The sequence below is a fragment of the Solea solea genome, chromosome 18 (genome assembly GCF_958295425.1).
Source record: "Solea solea chromosome 18, fSolSol10.1, whole genome shotgun sequence".
NCBI classification, from domain to species: domain Eukaryota; kingdom Metazoa; phylum Chordata; class Actinopteri; order Pleuronectiformes; family Soleidae; genus Solea; species Solea solea.
Genome location: NC_081151.1, coordinates 21266081 through 21292500, shown reverse-complemented (window position 1 = coordinate 21292500; position 26420 = coordinate 21266081). Strand labels below are relative to the sequence as shown.

General features: G+C 39.0%; 2 protein-coding genes and 2 long non-coding RNA genes across 4 annotated transcripts; 2 read left to right on the top strand and 2 right to left on the bottom strand.

The window, feature by feature from the left end:
* The first annotated feature begins 529 nt into the window (after nucleotides 1-529).
* noto (notochord homeobox) lies at nucleotides 530-2496 on the top strand. The gene is made up of 3 exons (XM_058615723.1): nucleotides 530-890; nucleotides 983-1170; nucleotides 2124-2496. The coding sequence occupies exons 1-3, from the start codon at nucleotides 530-532 to the stop codon at nucleotides 2328-2330; spliced, it is 756 nt and encodes a 251-aa protein (XP_058471706.1). The 3' UTR covers nucleotides 2331-2496.
* Nucleotides 2497-5793: 3297 nt separating this feature from the next.
* LOC131445236 (uncharacterized) lies at nucleotides 5794-7225 on the bottom strand. Its single transcript, XR_009233824.1, has 3 exons — nucleotides 7148-7225; nucleotides 6873-7021; nucleotides 5794-6511 (listed from the first exon to the last, which is right to left on the bottom strand). It is a non-coding gene; the product is annotated as an uncharacterized LOC131445236 (long non-coding RNA).
* Nucleotides 7226-13991: 6766 nt separating this feature from the next.
* emx1 (empty spiracles homeobox 1) lies at nucleotides 13992-21541 on the top strand. The gene is made up of 3 exons (XM_058615678.1): nucleotides 13992-14419; nucleotides 17211-17395; nucleotides 21374-21541. The coding sequence occupies exons 1-3, from the start codon at nucleotides 14059-14061 to the stop codon at nucleotides 21539-21541; spliced, it is 714 nt and encodes a 237-aa protein (XP_058471661.1). The 5' UTR covers nucleotides 13992-14058.
* LOC131444950 (uncharacterized) lies at nucleotides 17296-23513 on the bottom strand. Its single transcript, XR_009233782.1, has 3 exons — nucleotides 23143-23513; nucleotides 21337-21537; nucleotides 17296-17384 (listed from the first exon to the last, which is right to left on the bottom strand). It is a non-coding gene; the product is annotated as an uncharacterized LOC131444950 (long non-coding RNA).
* Nucleotides 23514-26420: the final 2907 nt, after the last annotated feature.

Here is a 26420-nt window from a genome sequence, read left to right as displayed (position 1 = left end):
GTGTCTTCTCTGTAAATGATTGTACTTTAACTCTAAGTCTTTATCCAATTGTGACGCAGCTTCAAACATCTGTGGCGCAGCCTGGACTTAAAAAGGCACCAAAGTAAGATGATTTGGAAACATCAAGGCTTTTCCCTCAGCGGTAATGATTACATTTGGACTTAAGATCCATGCAGGAATTTGTAGCCCATGCAGTAAATCTCTGTGACTCCCTCCCCCCCCTCACCCTCCTCCCTCCATGAATGCACGCACTCAGCTCTCTTCAAAAGCCTCGTCATTCAAAGGGTTATAGGATGTTTGACAATCCCAGCTTGTATTACTCCACCAATTAATTGGATACGTTGTCGGGATGTTCGCTTCTCTCATGTGCTACTTAGAAAGACAAAGGAGCCGCGGGGGGGCTGTTGACACCTCCGCGTCCACGGGGGAGTATAAAACAGGAGGAGACACCGGGGAGGACAAGTCACTTTCTCACTGCGCTCGGAGCGACAACTTGTTTCCCCTCTCGTGTCCAGAACTTCACTCCAGAATGCAGGTGCCGAGCAGAGCCTTTGGATTCCCCATGCGTAATTACGCGCCGCTCTATCCGCAGCACCATGGACACCAGCGCGCGTCACCCACGAAGCCTCCCAGTGGGAAATCTTTCACCATCGACGCTCTGCTCGCCAAACCGGAGGAAGCGAGCTGCGACAGAGCGAGTCCCACTCACTACCAGACCGCGGCTCCACTCGTGCCTCTGAGTGGACACTTGCCGGTGACCGCGGCACCTTACATGTACTCTCCAAACATGCTGCACTCCGCTGTCCACGCGCAGCCCGGTGGATACTCTGTCTACTGTTGCCCGCCCTTCAACTACCAGGCAACGTGCCGCGGAGCTTTTTACGCACAAGGTAAAATCCGCGTCCTTCACCTAAATGTTCTTGTTTGTTTGTGTGTGTGTTGTTGTGTGATTGTAACGTGTGGTGTCGCGTCTGCTCCACAGCCTCCATGTCTAAAGTGAACGCCGGTTTGCACTCGTTCAAGTCCAAAAGTGGCAAGTCCAAACGCATGCGCACCAGCTTCACCAGCGAGCAGCTGTCCCGGCTGGAGAAGGAGTTCGCGCGGCAGCAGTACATGGTCGGATCCGAGAGGTTCCTGCTGGCTTCCGCCCTGCAGCTCACTGAGGCTCAAGTAAGTCCATGCACCATTTATTGTGAATATTTATTATTTAGACACCATTTTTACTTACAGTATGTGAATTCTTAGACCTCTGTATATAAAGCAAAACTTGCGTACCACTGGTGCTACACGCACCACAGTTTTAGAACCACCACGGTACTGTAATTTAACACCTACAGTCATTTCAAGCCATTTAAAATTCATAATTCTCCAACTGTAACACAAATATTCTCCCATAGGGAAGAAATCTTAACTCCAAAAATGCAATCCAGTGATTTTGAGCATAACTGATAATCAGCTCGTCAATAACAGATACTGGAATATAAAATATCGATACATGCCATGTCCCGATGTCTCATACAGTGCTGTGAGAAAAATATCTTTACACTTAATATAAACTTAATATCGCAATATTCCATGATGTGATACTGTATTGTGTCTGTGAAGTGCTGTATCGACATGACCACTAGTTGGCAGCAGCCACACGACTCCCCATTGTTTAGCATTTTTCCTAAAATGTACTATTTTGAGGGGTCAATTTTGAATCAAACCACAAATTAATTATCAATTGCAATTAGCAAATTTCGAAATCTACAATTTGGTCGTTCCATTTTTGAGATAAAAAGAAAAAAAATACCCTTTTTTTTGCTCTAATCCTTGAATTATTGCATAATAGCTAATGTTTTGATTGTTTCTTCAGCGGAAATCTGCTTTTATATCTCATCAATGGTGAACTACAACTCAGTTAAATATTTACTGTAATACGGATTAAATTAGATTTGATTGATCCCACACTGGGGAAATTCACACGTTGCAGCAGTTAAAGGACAGAGAATAGAAAATACAACACAATCAAATTAGAAATAGAACAAAAAGTGTCGTGCCAGTATAAAATAAAAAGAATACAGTGTGTGGTATCCTCACCAGTGCAGTTTTCTAACGTCCCCTTTATTTTCCGCCTCCAGGTCAAAGTCTGGTTCCAGAACCGACGTATCAAGTGGCGCAAACAGAGTCTGGAGCAGCAACAGGCCAAACTGGCCAAACTGGGACTGGCCCCTCCGCCCAAGAGCCCCGGGTCCCAGGGCCACGGCGACGAGGGCGACGAGGACGAGGAGTTCTCCGACTCGGACGTGGACATCGACGTGTCGGACGACTGCACCGACCACTGCTGACAGAAGACACCAAAGACTCTGTACATACACGGCCGAGGACTGTGTGATTATTTAATAGATGTATAGCTATATATTTAATTTTTCTACTTTTTTATTATTGCTCTTTGATGAGTCCCATGTTTGTATATTTGGATGAAATATTCAGAAATATATTTTATGACACCTACCGGTGACTTTGTCCTCTTCTTTCATCTTAACAGGCATTTACTTAAACACCAAAAAAACTATATATTATTATTAAATTTATGGGGTTAACTCGTATATTAGTATTTTTATTTACTGGGAGATTTGAAACCATGTTTTTAAAGGATTTAAAACACATCTAAATCACATTTACTTTGAATATTATTATAGGCACAAATTATCATAATTGTGTCTTAGTCAGATTTCAGTCATTGAAAAGTTAATTTAAATATTAAATATGCGACTTAAACTTAATTTAAATTCATATAAATTATATTTTACATCATTATATTAGGGGCGTAGATGTTTTCAATTTAAACTTTTATGGTTTCTATCTAAATAGGCATACATTTTTATATCAAATTTGATCACCAGTTGTGGATTATTTAGCCATTTGTGAATTAATTTACTCCATCTAAATCACATCAAGCACATTAATAATTATCTGAACAGTTTAGTTATTGTAATTTCATCACCAGTTGTGGACTATTTAGTCATTTGTATTGGAGATGGAAATGTACATTTCGAAATGAAAAAACAGATTATGACATTATTACTCAAATTTGTCCAACATAAAGATCTAAATTCTTAATTTCAAATTAATCTAATCAAATTTATTTCTACATTACATATATTTTGTCCATTTCTTTGGCCAGATTTTATCGTCATATTGGCACTTTTATCATTTCAGCTATCAAAAAAACGAGGGATCTCAAAAATGAAACCTAAACATAGATATTTGTTTTCGAATTTCATCACTAATTTTAGTTTATTTAGCAATTTTTACTATTGAGGATTTGAAACTGTGTTTTCAGAGACTGAAACACAATAAATACACATATTTTATCCACTTTAGAGATTATATCATCGTATCAGCCGGGATATTTACAATTTTTTATCATCTGAACAGTTTAGTTATGGAAAAAAAACACAAGATTCAGCTCAAAACTTGAAAGATTTATACCTAAATATGTGTATTTCATCCAATTTGATCAGCAGTTGTGGATTATGTAGACATTTGTATTAACTGGGGACATGAATGTACATTTTGAGACACAGATTATGAGATAATACAGTCAAATTTGTCCACTTTAAAGACGTTTTGGATCATTTACGGACTACATTTAAATCTAAAATGTAGATTGTGTATATTCAATCTCATTAATTACATATATTTAATCCACTTTATCATCATTTTTATCATCATATCAGCCCATTAGTAACATTTTTTATCATCTGATAAATTCAGTTATTGAAAAATCTGAGATTCAACTCATTTTACAGCTAGAGGGGACTTTTAAAAAAGTGAATTTAAACATCCAATGACTAAACATTCACCTGTTCATTGTCTCGTTAATCTGCACATTAGTTCCACAAACGGGTTTAAAGTGCAGGAAAAGAGAAGCTGGGGCGTCTTCTCTGATGTGTACGCGTCCCACTTTAATCATCGCTGCGTCCCTTTGACCTCTGCTTATTGCTCCTCAGTCTGAGGACGATGGAGACATTTCCTCCCGGGTTTGATGTGGGACGTTAATTCGGGGACAGACTCTGGTTCCCCTCTGACTTAAGATAAGCAAATAAATAAGCAGCTGAGGGATTAGCTGGGATTCTCTGTAACCCGGGGTGTTTGGGGTCAGACTGTCGCTGGAGCTTTTTGTCTTTAATCTGTTTAAACGCTTCATACGCCTGCTCTCTCTCTCTCTCTCTCTCTGTGAGTGGACAGGTCTCTCGTCCTCCCGCTGACAGCAGGTGTCCCTGTCTCTGCTCTATTCAAAGTGTGGAGACTCACACTGTCGGCTGGAGAGTCCTCCTGCAGACATGAAGGACCGAGGAGGACAGAGGCGAGGACGCAAGCAAACGAGTCCATCAGAGGAGCTAATTGAGGAGCTCGACCTCAAAGTCCCGTCCTGTGGTTCGCTGTGATTGCAACACTTTAATCTCTGTAATCCCAAAATCTCCCCCCTTTTTTCTATGTCAATGGGAAACTTTACACTGTCACCTCGTCTAACGGCTTCATGAGAGCAACATTTAACAGATTCATTCAGCAGCAGCAGAGATGTCAGGAAATGACAGATTACAGAGAGTCCAAACTGATTTAATAAAACGTGTTCATACACTCACAGGCACTTTATTAGGTACAGTCATTCAACTACTGCTTGTCAGGCCAAACAGACACCAGAGGTGCATTTACTCACGTTACAGTAACTTTTAAAAGTCATTTTTAAAATTTCTAATTTTACTTTTTAAACTTTTTTTGGCAGTGCTGTAATTTCACTATGTTTTAAATCACATCGGAGTAAAAATAAATAAATACATTCACGCACCACAAACTGACGAGGACAGGTGAGTGATTAGGATTAGGTTGAGGACAGGTGAATGAATGTTGAGGACAGGTGAAGGTTGAGGACAGGTGAATGAGGATTAGGACAGGTGAATGATGAGGACATGTGAATGATGAGGACATGTGAAGGTTGAGGACAGGTGAATGATGAGGACAGGTGAGGACAGGTGAATGATGAGGACAGGTGAAGGTTGAGGACAGGTGAATGGTGAGGACAGGTGAATGGTGAGGACAGGTGAATGAATGTCGAGCACAGGTGAATGATGAGAACAGGTGAATGAATGTTGAGGACATGTGAATGATGAGGACAGGTGAATGAATGTTGAGGACAGGTGAATGATAAGGATAGGTGAACTGGCATTAATTAAGGTCCCTTAAAGCATTTGTGACCTTTGACCCATGTTGACTGATTCATTATGTGTTTACATATTTTATTTTGTCAGTACTTTCATCTGTTAAGGTTTGCCTTTAATTAAAAAACTATTCATGTGAGATTTGTGTCCCCTGGTCCTTTTTGTACAACACAAGAAAGAACCCCAACCTTGTAAAAAAGTAACCAAGTAACTTTTACTCTGAGTACATTTTACACAAGCTACAGACAGACAGACGATAGATGGATGAATGGAGACAGACAGACACAAATGATTTGATTTGTTGCCATTAAAACGTGTGACAATAAACTCAAATAAGCAGCAAATGAAGTCTCTGATAATTCATTAACTCACTAATCATTCCCAGGTTTACTGAATTACTAGTGAGAAAAAAAACAACAACTTAAACTTAAAAAACATTAAAAGCTAATAACATCTTCAGTTTAAGAACAGAATTGATCTTTCTCTTCTGTATCCCCCCCCCCGGCCCGCTCTGCTTCCCCTCTGCTCAGCCTGAGCTGCAGCGTCACTGAAGGAGCAGAATTTGTGTAAAAACCCCAGAGAGCCGTTTCTGATGTGATCAGAGTTCTCCCCCATCCTCCCTCCCTCCTCTTCCTCCTCTCTGCAAACATAATCCCATTGAGGGACAGAGACAGAAGCAGCCGGAGTCCTGGGAAAAAAAACCCAGGCTGGAGATGGAGGGGGGGGTTCACAGAGCTCATCGTCCCAATTAGCACAGAGAATCTTAACGGCTGGAAACCAGTCAGTGCTGGCTGGAGTTCCTGACTCCACTCTGACTCCCTTTTCCTCTTCACACAGCACGTCTTAGTTTCGCCGTTTGAACAATACCGTGACTGTTTTGCTTTTATAGAGAGGAAACATCCCGTAAAAAACAAAATTTTTAAAGTTTAGCTCCTCTAAGTTGAGGATTAATGTTGTATTAGACACAACTGCCCTACTTTAACAGCATTGGCAAAAAGATGTCAAATTATAGTTATTTACTTGGATTCCTGGTTGAAGGTTATGCTTGATTAATTTCTGACTTCTCAGAGAAGAAGCATAAAGTATAAGTATAGTATAAGTATAAAAAGGTGAATTCAGTTTGTTATTTGGGGCATGGGACAGCACGACACGGCACGAAGATAGAATGAATGAATAAACAAAAAAGGAAAAAATAAATAAATCTATCTCTCTACTCACACAGGCAAACCAAGTCCAGTCCAGTCCGGTCAGACAGTAAGATCCGGTCCATGTGTTTTGCTGCTGGTTGTTGGACACTGGCTTTCCTGTGAAAACAGAATCTGTCACTGAATCAAACTGAGAAAAATTGACAAAGTGTGTCTCGAGGACAGTTGCAGGACAGGACATGTCTGTCCTGCAACTGAGACAAACAGTCGGAAGAATAGTTTTTTTTTTTAGGTAACACCGTTTACAATAGACTAAAAATAAAAACGACATGAAAACCTGGCATCATTTAGCATATGCATGAAAAATAATAATGAAAACACAAAAAAGTGTCTCGGTGACGTGTTTAAGGGTTAAACGACTCTGTTTATGTAAATGATGTGGGGTTTTTTTATCACTACACTAAGGTGACTCTAATTATTACTATATTATTTAGTATATGTTTAATTTTTCTACACACACCTGGTCAATACAGTAGAACACGCACCACAATTTGAGAACCATTTTCTTCCACCTAAAAGGCCTTTGGACACATGACTGCCTTCATGAGTTGTTGCGCAGTGTCAGATTGTGACGTGTAAGGTGTGAAAGTTCTCATGGAGAGCAATAACCTGCAGAGAGAGAGAGAGGATTGTAAAAAATGAGGGGAGAAGGGGGCGGGGTTAAATGGTAATTTGCATTTTATTTTAAGAGGTGAAGGCTCTCTACTCCATCTAATAGTCATTAGCTTTCATTACATGCGTTTGAAGTGGAAGCTGCTCTTTGTCTCGCGGTGAAAGAAGCGCATTTGAGAAGCACAATGACTCCAGGCTTTGCTGAGAGAGAGAGAGAGAGAGAGAGAGAGAGAGAGAGAGAGAGAGAGAGGACAGTGAGGACAGGAGGGACAGGAGGAAGTAGCATTTCCTGTTTTTAAACACAGAGGGAGGAGAATTTAACCAAGAAGAACTGTATGCGTAATTACGCGTGTGATGCATCCAACGCGCGTAATTTACGCACCAGCAGCAGACAGGGGAAATGAATAAAGGTGGCATTGATGTTTTCAGTGCAACAATTCACGCGTGAAAACAAATGAAAACATTTTGTTTTGTTTTAAGTAAGCCTGTCTCTTCCATTTGTGACAGCAGAAAGCCTTTTAATATTTACACGACTATAAAGACACACGGGGTATCAGATTTTCTTAATTTTCTAAAAAAGACTTCACATTTTAACAAGAATATTTTACCACTATTTTATGTTAAAATGTTACTTTAACTTCTACAATATGGGAAACTGCTTATGATTTCAAATAAATACTGTAGTGATTTAAACCTGCTGCAACGAGTACTAAATTAACCGTCAACGATTTTGATTATGATTAACCGTTTTGGGGGAAAAAATAAATATTTTTGTTTCGTGGACAAACATCATTTCCTGCATGTTTATGGAAACAGAATAATTTATCTAGAATAAAATCGTCAGATTAAGAGATTATGAAAAGCTTTATTACATAGACTTCAGTTAACACACTCACGTTTTCACAAATTATTGTAAAAACTGATTAATTTGAGGTTAAAACCTTCCTTGGAGTCAGATTTTCTCCGTGTGTGTGTTTGTTTATGCTGACGAGGTGTGGGCCGGCGGAGGAGTAGGCGGGGCTTGGTGCAGCAGGTGACACTTGTCGCGCAGGTGTGCGACTTTTCTCGTCTCGTTACAGCGGAGTGAAATTTGAAGCGGCACAGATTAACTGAGCACACAACGCTAATGCGAAACAAAACGGCCAATTAGTTTATTAATGAAGGCGCGAGGAGAAAGGCGCGAGGTGAGAGCGCGACGGTGACGTCATCCAGAGCAGAGCCGGTCCAAGTCTATATTTTTATTTCTAATGATGTGAATTAGGTAAAACAAAATGACAAAATCAGATTTCTTTTGGTATATGCCAAAGTTTTTTTTTACCAAAATTTAATTTGAGTACAAAAATAGACTTATGTAAGTGGAATGTGTTATTTTTAATGGTTTAATTCAAGTTAAAAAAAATATAGACACACCGATTAAGATTAAATCATAGATGCATTTAAGTGTTTCTGGTTTATGCCTGTGTATACTATACAAAAATAGAATTATATAAATGGAATATGTGTAAATATATATAATAAAAACAGTTGTTCAGAAGTAACTACAGTTGTGATTGTATTGCAGTAGCCATTTACTTTAATTATAACAGAAAAAAAACAAATCACAAATGTCTTTATCATAGTAATGAAAGTGCTCTACCTTTGTTTGTCCACTAGGTGGCAGCATTGAGCTTAAAACCACATCCTCTCTTGAAGATGACTTTATGAATCTCTCACTGGGGAAATCCACTTGTTACAGCAGCAAGGGGGAGTCAAAGGGTCAGAGGTCAACAGGTAACAAATACAAAAAAGGTAATAGAATAAAAAAATAATCAGCAAAAGACAAATATTAAGGTTTTTTTGCGCTTCCATTAGGAATCGTACCAGGAAAAGGAATTTTCTCGGGCTATGATGTGTTTGAACAAGTTTTGTGGAATTTGGTGCAACTTAGATGCGGCTTTGTCCAACCAGGGTTCACCTTTGGGGGCGCTAGTGAGCCATTTTGCACCACTTTTATATACTATTTATAACATTTAGTACCTGAAATATATGATATTTCCTTTATTTTATAGATTTTTTTTCCGTTTTTACCACCATTTATTATGTCAAAAATATGATATTTCCCTTATATTATACATTTTTTGCCAATTTATGTCCATTTTCACCAACATTTATAATGCGTCAAAACTACGATATTTCCCAATATTTTGGGGAAGTTTTGTGGAACTTAGGTTTGATTTTTAGGTTTTCAGGTTTTTACTTTTGGGGGCACTACCGAGAGATTTTGCACCATGTTTACTATTTCCCTTATTTTATAATTTATGCCATTTTTATGTCAAAAATACGATCCAGGAATTGCAATAGGTCGTCGCACCACTGTGAGTGCTCGGATCATAATCTGCATGTTTCTGGACTGTGGGAGAAACCTGGAGAAAGCCACGCTCACACGTGGAGAACATGCAAACTCAATGCACAAAGACCCTTGTTCTGACCGGGTCGTGAACCCGGGTCTTCTTGCTGCAAAAGCAATCACTACACCAATCATGTGTGGCCTCAGTTATGCATTTAGAATTAATATTAGAGGTGGTAGAAGAAGATGAAGAAGAAGAGGAGGAGGAAAACAGGATAAAATATAACTTTTAATTTAATTAAACTCATTTCCTCTGTGAACTCTCCTGCTCCACAGCCTCAGGGGGGAAAATCAGCAGCAGCTATGGAACAACGCTCCACTGCTCTGCCCTGTGTATGTGTGTGTGTTAATGCACAATGATCGGATCATCCATTAACCAGCAGTGATCAGGGTCAGCGCGTCACACATAGTTTCACCGTTAAACCAAAAACACAGTCTGAAACTTCCTGCTGCTGCTGAACCAGAGTTTACGGGTAAAGAAACGTGTGACTGAGGCCGAGATTTTGACAACTAAATCTGTTTTTACTCACTTTTCAACCTGAACTGGCTAAATATGAAGACTTTACTGTGTGGCCTGTAACAAAAAATAACTGTATTTAAAGAAGAAAATGTACTTATTTTACTTCACTGATGGGTACATTTAGCTCAAAAGAGCTTTCTTGTTTTGGTTCAACTGTTTTTCTCTACATAAGTTATTCAGTTATATTTATTTGTCATATAATTGAAGCACAAATTATAATATAAGTACATCTTGTCATGTTTTCATTTCATGCTAAATTTATATAAATAAATACTAATAATTACATAAATTCACAGTTTGGTTTGTAATTATAAAACTGAAAATGAAAACATTTTGTATGACCCGTTATGGCCCACACCACCTGCAGCACCTGTGCACTCCACCAGGGGGCACACTGCTTTACAACACAATTAAATGACAGAAATGAAACAAACTGTGTTCATTTTAACACCATTTTTGTGTGCATTTCTTGCTGGATTTTAATATGGATGACGATACAATTGCTATTATTATGATAATAGAAATTAAAAGGCAAGTTAATGCAGCTGAAAATGTCACCGCTGATTTATTTGTCGTTAAAACACCTTTACAACCCAATTATTAATCATTTTTTACACGCGTCTCCTGAGATTTTTTATTTTTTAGTCACTATATAAATAACATATATGGACAGTGAGTAACCAGATTATATAGAGCATGAGATTAATATTTACAGTGTAAAAGAATTCAATGGAAACAGTTTGAAGGAATTCAAAGCCTCCCTGAAAATAAATACAGATATTCATCTGTACACACACACACACACACACACACACACACGCACACACACTTGTTTTTATATCTTAGTGGGGACATAATGCATTCCTCTGCCTCACCATAACCATCACAACTAAGTGACTAACCATACCCCTTAACCTAACCTAAACCCAATTCTAACCCTTAAACCAGGTCTTAACCCCGAAAAATACCTTTGAAGTTGTGGGGGCCCAGACACAAACTTGTTTTTATGTCTTAGTGGGGACACGTCATTGACATAATGCATTCCCAAGCCTCTTATCCTAACCTTAACCATCACAACTAAGTGACTAACCTTAACCCCTAACTTCAACTAAATTCACTTCTAACTTGAACCCTTAAACCAGGCCTTAACCCTGGAAAAGTCCTTTAAAGTTGTGAGGACCAGACACAATGCTCTCACAAAGATATAAATACAAGTGTGCGTGCCCACACACACACAAACACACACTTATTTGTATATCTTAGTGACACAACATTGATAATGCATTCCCTAACCCCTTACCCTAACATACAGTAAACTCAATTCTATAAAACTAACACTTAAACCAAGCCTTAACCCTGAAAAAGCCCTTAATGAGGACAAACCATTGACTTAATGCATTCCCCACCTTAGCCTAACCTCAACCATCATAACTAAGTGACTAACATTAACCCTTACCCTAACTTAAACCCAATTCTAACCCTAACCCTGAAAGCCAATCTTAACCCGGAAAAAGCCCCTTAAAGTTGTGGGGGCGAGAGACAATGTCCGCACAAGGTCAAAATGACAACAAAAGGACAGGGTGTTTTTTTGGACCTCACAAAGATATATATACATGCACACACACACTTCCGTGACTGTGTTAAATCTTCTTTGTGTCAAATATGAGACAGATTTTAATCAATTTCTCAAAAATAAAATTGTTATAGTCAAAGTTGAGTTTTGCTACTGGAAACCATGTCTTCATTTAAAGTTGATTTACCTGTTTAACACAAAAGTCCTTTACTTTAAGTGTCTTTATTGATGAACATGAGAATAAAATTGAATTTGGATGAACACGGACTCACTGACAGAAACCGCGTGCTCCGTCTTTAGCTCTAAACGCCTAATCAACAACTTGTTTCAGCTCATAATTTCCATCGGTAATGATTTTCTAGTGCAGCCTGTGAGCAAACGAGCGCATTAACGCGTGAATTATTAACTGTTAGTGTGACGACGACGACGACATGGAGCAGCAAACAAAGCTGCAGCTGCAGCCACCATCACACACACAGGGCCACAAAACACACAAACAGCAGAAACTGCGTGTTTTTCTCAAATTCTACAGTATTGTAAACACTAGTCAGTCACACTTTCATCCTTTTAACGTGTTTAATTAAAATCAAATTGTTAGAATCTACGATTTGGATGAATTTTACACAGATACAACACGTTTCATTGGACCATCAGTCGACCTTAAGCTAACCTTAAACCAAAGAGGCGATAAAAACCTAATTTGAAATGTTAAATTATGGAAGCATATCGGACAAAGTCATTATTATTAATGATTAACTGTTGAGGTTTAATTGTGTATTAACTGTTGTGAAGTGCAGCAGGGGGTTTATTTACTTATTTGCACTTATTTCACCTTATTTTATATCAATAATTTGACCTTATTATAAGTCCAACATAAAGGTGTTAAATTAAAGAGAAGACACTGATTTATAAATGCAGATTCACCAGAAGCAAGAGGCCACATGAGCAGAATTAACGTGAAATATAAAGAAAAAACAATAAAAAAAGGACACATTTGGTGATTTTATGAATCCAACACGTGTGAAGTCATATCTCATGAATAAAAGCCATGTTTGTGTTGTTATTGGCACCTAAAGCACACTAAATAACATTAATGTGCCTGTGAATGGATTTGCCAATTCTGAGTGTGGTGGATTTTGATCTGGACCTAATGTGGTCTACAAAAAAACTATAAAATGATATTTAAAAAAAATAAATAAAAAAATATGACAAATATGATAACGGTTTAACAAAGCAGATATTGTGGGGGTTTTTTTGTCTTTAGCGAATCTAAGATAGTTTAGACCATTTGACAAGTGTGGGTGTAGTGGATTTTTGATCTGGACCTGGTCCAATGTGGTCTACATGCAGGCAAATCGATAAAATGTCTTTTTAAAACTAAACTTAATCTGAAACCTAAGAGTCATGGTCCAGATTTGGCCTGGATCTCATCTAAACTGGTTTAGAAGCAGACAAAAAATGGTTTGTTTGTTAATTTGTTGGCATTTTCAAATTACGGTTTCACTTGTTTTTCTTTTTTACAGTAAAGCCAAGCTGTCTTATTTAAGTTTCCCTCAACGTTCACTTAAATACTGAATCAGAAGGGGACCAAATCGGTTTAGAGGCAAGAATAAATAATATAAATAATAATAAAATTATGATTTCACTTCAGTCAAAACGCAAAATCACTTAAGTTTCCCTCAAATTTCCCTTTAAATAAGCTAATCAAAAGTGAACAGGATTGGTTAAGATGCAGGAATACATTTATTTATCTATTTATATTTACAGGTCAAAGTCATTCAAGTTGCCCCTCAACTTTCCCCTTAAATTAGTGGGGGGGGGGGGGGGGTTAAGTTAAAAAAACAGTAATGCAGCCAAAATCATTTAAATTCCCCCTCAACTTTTGGGAAGCAAACTTCGTCCTTGTGAGTTTAAGGTGAAAAGAAAATCCCCTTTTTTTCCAACCACAGCTTATTTATTTATTTATTATCGTAAAAATATGAATTCATTCTTAAAGACGCCGCGAATCAGCTAAACACCACGTGACAGCTTCTCCCCTCAGAAGAAGCGGGGCTTTAAGTGTGAGAAAATGGAGGAACAATGAGCCTTTAATTGGCGCACACATGTTTCCTCAGTGTGTTTCTGAAGCTTCTCCTCCTCCTCCTATTCTTCACTGATGTGATCCATATGAAGCAGGTATAGCTGTACAATAATGAGGAGAGTGATTGACAGCTGCTCTGCTCCAATCCGCGTCTTTTCCCTCCTCCTCTGCTGCATGGAAATCTCGGAGGCGCGTTACTTTGGTGCGCACTTGTGCACAGAAACGCAAGCGAGTGCGATCACATAATCATCATCATCTTCTTCTTCTTCATGGATCTGTGTTGAGTTTCCCAGCAGCGTCTTCACTGGAGCAAATCAAGAGATTAAAGGAAGTTCGTGGAGGCAGAAACCTGCTCACACCTTCTCTGATCATGGTGCGTCTCTGAGACTTTTCCAACAAGAGGAAGGAAAACATTTTTTATTATTAGCATTATTATTTCTTTTTGGTGGGTGTTCGTTTCCATTTGTGAGCAGAGATGATGTTTTCCTCCGCCGGTAAGCGCTGCTTCACCATCGAGTCTCTGGTCGCCAAAGAGAACCCTCTCACAGTCGAGGATCCGGTGCGACCCACGGCGCTAAGTTACTCCAGCCCCGCCACAGAGGCGCTCATGAACGGCTACCACCACCAGGCTCCGGCGGCCAGATCGCTGTACCAGAGCCCGGAGCTGATGTTTCCGGACACGGTCAACCATCCGTCCCTCACCGTGGCTCCGCACCAGCTCACGCCGGCGTCACACCTGCAACACCCGCACTTCTTCGGCACGCAACACCCGCGCGACCCGCTCAACTTCTACCCGTGGGTGCTACGGAACCGCTTTTTCGGACACAGATTCCAAGGTAAACCAGTGGAGACGCAATGTAATCCGATTAAAGCACTATGTTTATTTCACTCAAAAGAACCCTGGAACATGCAGGCACATGATTTAGTCACTAAAAATAACATTATTTAATGAAAAATGACAATCATACTCACTAAAAATGGGATTAGTGGCTGAAAATCGAATTAGTACTCACTAAAATGGTATTTATACTCATGGAATAATGAATAATATTCAATAAAATGGCATTAATCACGGAAAATAGTATTAATACTCACTAAAAAAAAAGGGCATAAGTTACAGAAAATGTGATTTATACTCGCTGAATGAGACATTAATACTCAATAAATTGGCATTATTCTGGGAAAATAGTTCTAATACTCACTGAAAATGGATTTATTCACTGAAAATTCGAGAAAATGCTCCATACAAAACACATTAATACTCACTAAATGACCGACAATGGAGTTAGTGCTCGCTAAAATGGTATTTATACTCACTGAAAAATGCATTAATTCACTTCACTTATTATTAAAATGGAAATAGTTAGTAGAAAATACTTTTAATACTAACTGAAAATGTACTTATTTACCGAAAATCAGATAAATGATCCATACAAAATACATAAATACTCACTAAAAATGGCATCATTGAAGGAAAATGGAAATTGCACTCGCTAAAGTGATATTGTTACCTCACCAAGAAACTTCACAATTGATGATTCACCAAAAAGGGCATTATTGTTACTACTACTCACTGGAAATACAATTAATTATCACTAAAAATGATAATTTCCTCACTGAATGTTTGGCTCATGGTGTGGCGTGCGTGTGTTGACGCGATGTGACTGACACGCTCTGAAGCTTTAACATGAATAACATAATACATTCACACAATCCACATAATTGGATGTAACAAATGAATTGACTTGTTCTGACAGTTCAAAATGTTTAAATTCGGGTTTATCTCATAAAAAAATTATAGTAACGCACGTGTACTTAAAAATAAATCACATTTTCATATAGAGCAATATTAAATATCTATGTTTTTATTTAATTATATCATTTTTTTATTAGAAGTAATAGATTTAAAAACACGCTATGATCATACATATTGTAAATATTCCCTGGTTTGACGGATTAAGACCTCAGAGTTGAACAGATTGTCGTTGTTTCTGTCTCGTTAGCCCTGGAGCGACTCTCACAAAACCACAGCAGGAGAAGATAAAGCGCGGAGGGGATTTTTCTTTTCTTTTTTTCTTCTTCTCTCTTTTATACAAGAAAAGTCGCCTCAGGTCAGACTGTAACCACAACAACCACAATAACAACGACAACAACAACAACATCCGGACTAAAGACGCAAAAACTGATCAAATCCAACACAATCATAATAATCTGAAAATAATAGACAATTACAATCTATATTTTCGCACTGGAATTCCGATGCATTATAATTACAGTATTGTCTTATTAAATAATATAATGACTTCTTTGGATTTAGTTTGTTTTGTTTTATCGGATACAGAAAATTAAAAGTAAAAATGTTATAGATATTTAATAGGAAATATTTAAGATCTATATGTTTCTTTTTTTGTTTTGTGAAATAGAAATAAATGAACGGATTTAAAAAAAAAACAATTATGATGAAACGTTTTGTTTGAATTTGTCATAAACGTTTTTCTAAGATATTAAAATAATATTTGACGCATTTTTTAAAAATATCTTCATATACAACGTACGAAAATGCGAGTTTTGTCACGTGTTTTATTTAACTACACCTTTATTAATCACTTAAAAAAAAAATATCGACTCCGCGTGATGTGCGTTCCAGACGAATTAATTAAATTAATTAGATTAATTAAAATTTTAGCGGCAATTATTACATAACAACATAATAGAAACACTTGTTTTTTTTCAAGTGTTAATACACATATTAATGTGTGAATGTATCAGCAAATATTACACTTATAATAAACGACTTATGATAGTGTTATATGCTTTTAAAATACATTTTAAATCTATTTTGTTTAGCTGTTAAAATTATTATTAACAAACCACAGTATATAAGTGTTATTTTTATTTAGTGGAGGTGTTTATTTGACTTTTATATACCCGTTGTTGTCTTTTCATGCTCAAATAAATAAACTCATATCTAGAAATTACAAACTGAGAAATTACAGGCTGAAATTGAATAATAACGACAGCAAAACAGAGCGATATGCTCAATTTTAGAATCAGAATCAGGCTCATTGATGTCAGTGATGTTAAGTTAAATTAAATTAAATTAAATTAAATTAAATTAAATTAAATTAAATTAAATTAAATTAAATTAAATTAAATTAAATTAAATTAAAACAATAAAGACCAGAATGCAATTATTTACAATGAAAATATGAAGATTAATAAAAAATAATTAAATATGTGTAAACAAAAGAAAATATAAGAGTGTTTTTTGGACTTTTTTGATATTTGCTGAACGGATATACACTATATATGAACAAAGGTATTTGGACACCTGCCCATTAAACCAATAGGGATAAATACCTAAACAGTACTTTAAATTTGTGTATTTGTGTCCTTTTCTATCCAGCATTTATGAGGTCAGACACTGATGTAGAATGAGAAGACCTGGCTCACAATCTGTGTTCCAGCTCCTCCTAAAAGGTGCTCGGGTTAAAGGTCAGGGTTTCTGTGGCGGGCCAGTCAAGTTCTTCCACGCCAAAAAAACCCAGCAAATAGTGTATTTTCTTGTCGCTGACTCATTGACAGAGTGATGATGATGATGTTACCTGTGCTCTCCTCCTGCTGCAGGTAACGAAGTGTCGCAGGACTCGCTGCTGCTTCACGGTCCGTTCGCCAGGAAACCCAAGCGCATCCGCACGGCGTTCTCCCCCTCGCAGCTGCTCAGACTGGAGCGAGCCTTCGAGAAGAACCACTACGTGGTGGGAGCGGAGAGGAAGCAGCTGGCCAACAGTCTGAGTTTGTCTGAAACACAGGTGAGTCTCACTGTCACTGTAACACTCACTGTGTCTGTGTGTGTGTGTGTGGACATTCTGTCTCCTTATGTCTGCTTTTAGTCTCACACACTTTAAACAAAAGGTATGTGGCACATATGTATAAAAAGTAACAAATAAATAAAACATTACAACTAAGTTCCCCATTTTTTCTTTCCCCAAGAAAGAAAGACAGGATGGGACAAAAAAGATAGCAAGAAGGGCAGACAGAAAATGAAGAAACACAGATGGAAAAGAAAGGGAAGCAAAACAAAAAAGACAGAGAGAACGACGGAAAGACAAGCAGACAGAAAAAGACAACAAGAGAGAAAGACAAAAAGAAGGACGGACAGACAGGCAGACAAAAAGAAAGAACGACAGGACAGAACAGAACAAGGAAAACAGACAGAAAATAAAGAAATACAGAGTAAAAGAAATCAGGAAGAAAAACAAGAGAGACAGTGAAAGAAAGACAGAAGGACAGGCAGAGAGAAAAAGACATGGTAAGGAAGATGGACAAAAAGAAAGACAGACAGACATACACAAAGATAGATAAAAAAAAGAAAAAGAAAGGACGGGATAGAACAAAAAAGACAACAAGAAAGAAAGACAAAAAAGGACAGAAAGACAGAAATATACAATGGACAGATACAGATAAAGAAAGACGAACAGAAAGTGACAGAAAGAAAGACAAAATGACAAGGAGGAATGAACACAAGAAAGAAAGACAGAAAGAACCTGTACTGAAATTCCTCCATTATTGTAATCGTGTTGCGTTTCCATGGTAACAGCAACACACTCTGCCACATAACACAAATCCACTGTTAGTGGAAATCACGCTTACAACTCCCCCCCCCCCCCCCCCACCCCCCCGTTTAGTAAAAATTGGCCTCATCTTTAATAAAATAAGAAATATTTAGATTCAAATAATTTTTTTTTAATACAGTAATGTATTTATAAAACGTGGACTCGATCTTAAATGACTATATAATATATATATATATAAAAAACAAATTATAGAGACATTAATTATAATTATATATTTTTTCTGCACTGCCTTAAAACAAAGTTGGGAAGTGATATATAAAGTACATTTTAAGTTTCACGTAAACTTAAAAGTGTTAATTATTAACATTCTATGATATTATTACGCTATAATTATGTAAATATCTGAGGAGAGGAAAAAAAACCCTCTTAGTTAAAGGTGTTTAATTCATTCACGCTGCAGGACAAAAAAATGTAAATATTATTGATGCGGACGGTTTCTAATGAGTCCACATTTACCCAGCGTCAATGAGGCTTAATGGGCAATAAAATAAGAGTGAGACGTCAACCATGAGTCAGCAATTATGGTCAGCTCTGCTTCAGTCAATGGGAGGCTTTTAATGATGGGCGTTTAAATAAACGCTGTGTCACGCTGGCGTGAATTTCGATGGAGTCACACACACGGTTTACTTTGGAGTTTGTGAGCTTAGAAAAAAATAAATAAACAAAATCTATCATCTTTAATCTATTAAATTAAGATTGCACAATATAAACACATAATATGGAGTATGATGTTTGATATTCACATTATTATGTGTTTGGTGCAGAGCTCTCGACGTAGGGATGCAACTTTCTCATTTTTCAGCTTCTTAAATTTGAATATTCTCTGGTTTCTTTTGCTCCATTTAACCACGAAATCACGAAAAACTGAATCCTTTCGGGTTTGTGGACAAAAGAAAACGTCATTTCCAGGTTTGGTCAACACTGATCAGCAATTATCTGACATTTTATTTTGCAAAACCGGCGGTTTTTAAACGTTTTGTACCAAATATCACCTGCTAAAGTGACATTAATATTAGTCTCATTTTCTACACACCCGGGTTTTTACAGTACAACATGATACCTCATTTTCCTCCAGTACCAACCAGAGGAAGTTCGCGTACCACTGGTGGTACATGCGCCACAGATTGAGAGGAGAGAGAGGCTTTTGTTAATTAATATTAATATGTGCCATATTACAGTGATTTAACTGTATTTAAATATATAAAATCACACTTAAAATAAGTCTTTCTGCCTCAGTAAAATTATCTTAAGGCCTGAAGAGGAGGAGGAGGAGGAGGCTGATATTTTGAATGCCGGCACTTGTTGTTGCTATTTTAAAAATGCACCGCGGCCACATATGAGTTACTCGGCCGCGCTCACGTTCCAAGGTCATGACAGCGATTCGAGCCACACTGAGCCCCGTGACCTTTTCCACAAATTAGCATGGCTCCCGAGTCAAGTCTGCGATTCCAAACGGTCGTTTATGAGCTTTTAGCAACTGGCCAAAGCGTATGAAGCACTGCGTGGAGCAACAGATTAGATTAGATTAAAACTACATTAGATTTCTTGACGGCACATGAGGGGAAATGTACAAGTGAGAGCAGCTAAAGTCTGACTCAATACTGCAAATAAGGAGTAAAATAAGATAAATGTAAGACTGTATACGGTCTCTTTACTGTTACACATCACAAGGGGAACATTGGAATATTATTGGTTGCGCTCAGACCATGGTTCTCAAGTTGTGGTACGTGTACCAACAGTGGTACGTGAGTTTCCTCGGCTGGTACTACAGAAATATCTTAATTAGGGCTGAAACAATTGCTGGAATAATGATTATTACTAAATTAATCGTCAACTATTTTGATAATCGATTAATAATAATAAGGTTTGAGGGTTTTTTCATTGTTTAAACAATAATTTTGGTAATCAATATATCAATATTTTTCAACATTTTCTGAAAACACTCCCTTTCTTGGTCGTCGTTGTCGTTGTCATCATCCTCCCGTGTGTGAAGATTGTTGACCAACTACTTTCAATGAAAAGCAACTAAATTGAGGCCCGGAAAGACGCCAGATATCACAACAACGCGCTGTGTCATCTCTTCAGCAGCTTCAGACACGAGAGTGAGGACGAAAATAAGTGTTAATCCGATTAACGGTGAAACTGGATCGTAAAATAAGGGCAGCAGAAAACCAAACCAGTCAGCTGTACTGCTCATCCTGTCTGTGTGGTCACAGTGTTTCTCTGTGTGTGTGTCTACAGTCAGACCGACTCTCCCCCCGCTGTAAATACAGTCAGATGAAGCTTACTCCTGCAGAAGAACTCAGAAAGTAGCAAAGATTATCAAAAAAATATATAAATATAGTGACAAAGTCACCGAAGTTGTCCACACTGTCGTTTGGTCTGTTTGCGCTATGATAACTTTTATTTTATTTCCCTGGTTCTTTCTGTCTCCGTGATTGTATACAATGTAATATGTATAAGGTCATTTTGGTGTAGTGGCGTTACAGCGCCACTCACAGGCCTGGCATATGTACTACAGCAGCGTTTTGCAGCAAAATGACATGACATTTCAACGCTAAACGGGCGTGAGGACACGTCACTAGTTTGCTCAGAATCAGCCATTTTATCGGGGACGGCGGATCGTCTTACGTGATTATCGTATTCCCGTAGCAGCCTCCGCGTTAAAACCACCCGAAGCTAAGCTTCAAATTGTTCTCTACGGAAAATAGGACTTCCACAGAAGCTCAGCTTCTCTGGGGGGGGTCGGTGGAGCAGTGGGCGGGGCATATGACGATTGGAGGAAGTATCTGAAAGGCGGAGCCAGTTTTTTGCGAGGGAAATCGTCAAACAGCTGCTTGTTGTGTGTCATTTACTCGGCCATATAGAACATTTTCATTTATACAAATACACCGTAAATAAAAACCCTATTATAGCATTTCAGTTTCCTTGTTCGTTTGGAGAATTTATGTGGAAATAACTGGGCCTGAAATGAGCTTCACCCGTTTCTACACTTCCACCTAGATTTTACCATTTTATTATGGTTTGAATGTAGCAGTTTTATGACCAGTAGCTGCAATACATAAACATATGTCCAGACATTTTCCAGCCAATACAATGTTTTTCACACAACATACCTCAGTCTAATTTCACTCTCTTCTCTCTTGTGTCCAGGTGAAGGTGTGGTTCCAGAACAGGCGGACCAAGTACAAGCGTCAGAAGCTGGAGGAGGAGGGACCCGACAGCCAGCAGAAGAAGAAGGGAAACCACCACATCAACAGATGGCGCATCGCCACCAAGCAGCCCAGCTCCGAGGACATCGACGTGACGTCAGAGGACTGAAAAAAGAAAAAAAAGAAAAATGTCCATCCAACGTCCAACGACAATTGCTGCGCTCAAATCCGGCGTCCCCTTCCGACGCAACAGAGGACCAACACTATTTATTATTGTAATATTATTAACATTAAGTATAATTAGACACATTAGAGGGAGACACACATGGACTAAAGTATGTGATCACTACACACACACACACACACGTCTTCATTCAGGTGCTTAACTCTGTGACACTGGAGAGAAGAAAAAAATAATCATCTTATTTAATGAATCACTGGATGAAGAGACAGAGAGAGACAACAAAGAATGAGGAAGAAACAACATCGACCTCGATCATAGTGTTTTTGTTTTTTTTTTAAATGTACATAAGCATCTTATAAAGGTTGTTTTTGAAAGTGGCTACTGGTTTCATTAAAGCTGTTTTTAACCACCTGCTTAGGTTATTAACACCTCATTGCTCATGCCACCCACTCTGCCACCTGTGAGCCACGCTCTTTGATTGCGATTATTTGTCACGATGCATCACGAGCGAAGGAATTGGGCCTGTGACCAGAGGGTTTAAATCCCTAAGCTGCAACTAAAAGAGTACTTGTTTGGTCCGTACAATGTCCGAGAAAACGTTGATTGGTGTTTACCAAACCTGGAAAAGACGATGTTTTGAAACGTCTTGTTTGGTCCACGGGCCAAAATGATCGAGTTTTAATCATTTCTTTGCTGTATGGAGCGAAAAAATCCGAAAATGTTCACATTTAAGCAGCTGAAAACACTGAAAATCAATTAATAATCGTTGCAGGCCTACAAGGCAACCAGTCCCACTGCTCCCGCACCAGGCTTGTGTGTGTGTGTGTGTAAAAAGGATGGTTTAAATGCAGAGGTCAAATTCATTATCACTAATTGGTGTGTGTGTGCAAAAATAACTAATTCCAATTTTTTGAAGGCGACATATTTCACAAGTATTTGGCAAAATGTCCACAAAGCTGCAGAACACAGTTCAAGAACAATCTGGAGGATTTGTCGCAGTGTCAGCGTTTCACACAGAATGTGTTGTTGTTGTGCCAGTAGATGCCGTCACAGCACAGCTCATAGTCCTTCAAGTCAAGGATAGTCTACGCTATTATTTATACGTTATTGATAGTGGACAACCAGGGCTGTCTAATATCTAAAGCTTGGCATTGGCCAAATGGAATTATTAAAACACTATCACGTTGATTTGTGATAAGGAACTGAAATTCTCTATGGCACTATGAGTCATGGCACTTTTGCACTACACAGTTCCAGCACGGCTCGACTCTACTCGGGGAGAGTCGGGCCGTGCCGAGACGAGTCGTGGAAAAGCACCGTTAGATTTAACCCTTAAACACCTAAGCCTCAAAATGTCGTTCTGGACTTTTTTGCTTATTTTAACCAGAAAGGAGCCAGAAAATGATCCTGTGAGTAAGTGCTTTTGCTCATTTTTCCAGAATAACATTCAATATCAGGCAGTTATTTACAATTTACTGCTAATTTAGTGCTAAATTTGAAATTTGAAGAGTATAAAACATGTTTAAAAGGACATTTGTTCAAGTTTTTTTGTAGAAAAAAACAGGCCAAAAAATGGAACTACGTACAGGCATTTTTCCAACTCCCTCCTCTCTGGTGACAAAGACGCTGATTCGCCGGCTTCCTGCAACAGAGCGAGTGAAATTACCGTAATAACTGCAGGAATTTTTCCAGTGGCACAAATCATCGTGTAATGCAAATTGTGCTTATGCAAACGTGTCGTCCGCGATACGCTCTGTGTTGAAGGGTTAACATACTCTCTAATAAGAAATAAGCAGTGAGCCTGAGAACAAGCCAGAAATGTGTGAAAAAAAAAAATCTGTGTATAATTTTCATTTCTACCTTTGTGACTTGAGAGTCAAAGCAAATCACTGTGCTACACGACCTAATGAGGACCGTCCACAGAGAAGCTGTTCACCGCCAGCTGTGTGCGACTGTCAGAACAGACGAGAAGCTGCTGTCAGAGCCGTTTCAACAGAAACATTTTCTTCAATTAAAAAAAACTAGTTGACACAAATTCCCGCGACCCTCATGCGCAGGATAAAGCAGTAGAAGATGAATGGATGAATGAATGGATGGACACTCAAAAAATGATATGCAACGGCGCTTTTCCATTATACAGTTCTAGCACAACTCACCTCTAATCTACACCCTGTAGTTCCTCCTCATGGTGGGTGGAGTCATCACAGCATGGCTGCACAAAACCGCCGCAACACCATTTTATACTCGACACAAACTAGTGACTTGTGAAGCAGTCGTTTTCAGTGTCACTGAATCATTAGAATCAGTCGATTAAAAAAAAGATTCGCTCAAGAGAATCGTTCGGTACTGACACTGTCACTGAACTGAAATACAGCTGAACGGGTTGTGATGCGGCTCACGATCGCCGACTCCTGTTAAATATTGAGATTTTAGACATTTCCTTTCCTAAATGTTGGAGATTAACACATGTTTTCATGGAAGTCTTTTTACTTTTACTTTTTTTATCTACAGTTCGGCATTGTTTGCTTTGATTCTTTTGTCGGATATTACGATCATGACTCTTCCAGTGACGGACGAGTCTGTTGACGTCACATTTTAGTATCAGCTCATCTTATATAATCTACAGTATATTTGCCGCCATCTTCTTCTGTCTCCGTGTATCGGCATCTTCTATTATTTCCGGGTCAAAGGTCAGATGTGGGATCTGCAGAGCACAGATCCAGTTGAACGTGCACATGTAATCCCATCGTGTGGTCAGATTTAGTCTAATTTAAGGTGGACTGACATGTTTACATGCGTTTCCATTGTTTTCTCTAACGTCATGTCAGCGTACCGACAGACTGAGACTGTGGTGTCAGGAATGTCGCAGGACAGTCGCACAGGTGTCAGGTGTGTTACCCGTCAGCCACTACTTCCTCTGAATTCCAGCCCGGGGGAAAAAAAAAGCCTAGGGGCAGCTGATCATTTCCACCCCAAAGGGTCCAGCAGCAGCCTCTGAAAAAGAAAAAGAAAAAAAAAAAAGGTCTTTATTGTGCGGCACTCCTTTCACTGACTGCCTCAGTAATCACCTGTCAGGGGAAACGGAAGGAATCTCCTCTTAGTGAGTCTTTAGAGATGAGCCCTGACGTTTGACCCTGATGTTTTGAAAGTGAAGAGGCGGAGAGGCTGCGGAGAAAAGACAGGGAGACGAGGCAAGCCGAGTGAAAATACGCCGCAGCGGTCTTTTCTTTCCTTTTCTTTTTAACAAAGGCCTGCAACACGTCAGACATCTGCAGTCACAAAAAAAAGGGGGGGCACATGTCTTGTTTTGAGTTCCCCAGGACATCCTATACTCACTGCAGGTGCAACATGCACGCTAACAGAGATTCAGCATTCCTTCAAATCCAAATAAACATCAACGAATGTGTTCCGTGAATGCTCTTTGACAAACAGGTGCAGGTAAGGCCTCTCGCGTCTCGGTCAGCAGTGCGATTAATGAGAGCTACACCTACAGGAAAGCAGTTAATTGGGGGGAAAAATTAGTGCCGCTCTCCCTAAACGCCACGTCTCCCGTCACCTGAGTCAGCAGAGAGAGAGAGAGAGAGAGACACGAGCGTTCAGGACGAGGAGAGGAATCTGCAAATCTGAAAAAACAAGAGTCTCTGTGGAGTGAGCAGGAGACTGTGAGGAGGGGGAAGGAGTCGACAGATTCACGGTGCTGCTGCTGCTGCTGCTGCTGTAGTAAAAGGTGTTGGAAAATCTGAAGTGCAATTTAATTATTATTGTCTGTTTGCTTGTTTTCTGCAGCCGTCTGTTCTCCTCAGCTCACACTACAAACGACACGTGGTTAACTGCTGATCATGGAAGCGGGCGATAAATCATACAGCGTCGTCACACGCGGCCCGATTCAGTTTCAATTCGGCAGCGGTAAAAACACGCTGCATTGCAAATGACGGCCTTAATTAATCAACCACGGAGAGAGACTCGCATTTATTACACTAGAAAATTACCCGGCGCCAGACGTTTGTTTACAATTCACACTTAATATTCAGATAACTGAAATGTAGCGGGCTAAAGATGAGTGAGTGGGCTAAGTAGTGGCGGCTGCACGAGGCAGGACACCAACGGGACAACCAGAATTTAAAACTCGGTGAGTTTTTAGGGAGAAAATTAAGTTTTAAAACTTAAAAAAAAAGCAAGAATACGGTTCACAAACCTACATTTTGTGGTCTAAAGACTGAGCACACGTAGATGATTTTAATATTTAACAATGAGTTCTCACAACAGCCGTTCTAGAGCTGCAACTAGCGATTATTTTTATAATTGATTAATCACGTAATCGTTTGGTCCATAAAATGGTGATCAGTGTTTGACAAAACCTGGAAATGATGGAGCTTCGATGTTGACCTCAAACACTGGGAACATCTAGCCAGGAGCAACCTGCCTGGAGAAGAATGTCCGGTGTGCCAAAGATTACTCCAGGCTCAGATTGGCCTTCATAGTCCTCTATACACCCACGAAAACCCACAAACTGAGACATGCAATGGTCATCATCAACTCCCGACTAAAGGCTCATGTTACCACATCAAAGGTTTGTCGTCTGCCGCTGCCAACACCACTCACAAGACAATCCAGACTCCTTTGGAACGACCTACCGAGCGCTACCAGAACGGGGGCATCCCTGTCTATCTTCAAGAAGCTCTTGAAGACCCAGCTCTTCCAAGAGCATCCTCTGTCCTAGCACTTACCTATACCCCCTTACCCTGCACCACCTCCTGCACTTGGATCAGTCCACTGTTCACATCTAGTGGAGTTCTTTCCAAGACTACTTCTATGCAGCTTATTCCTCTTTTGTAAGTCTGCTAAACGCCTTCAATGTAAATAA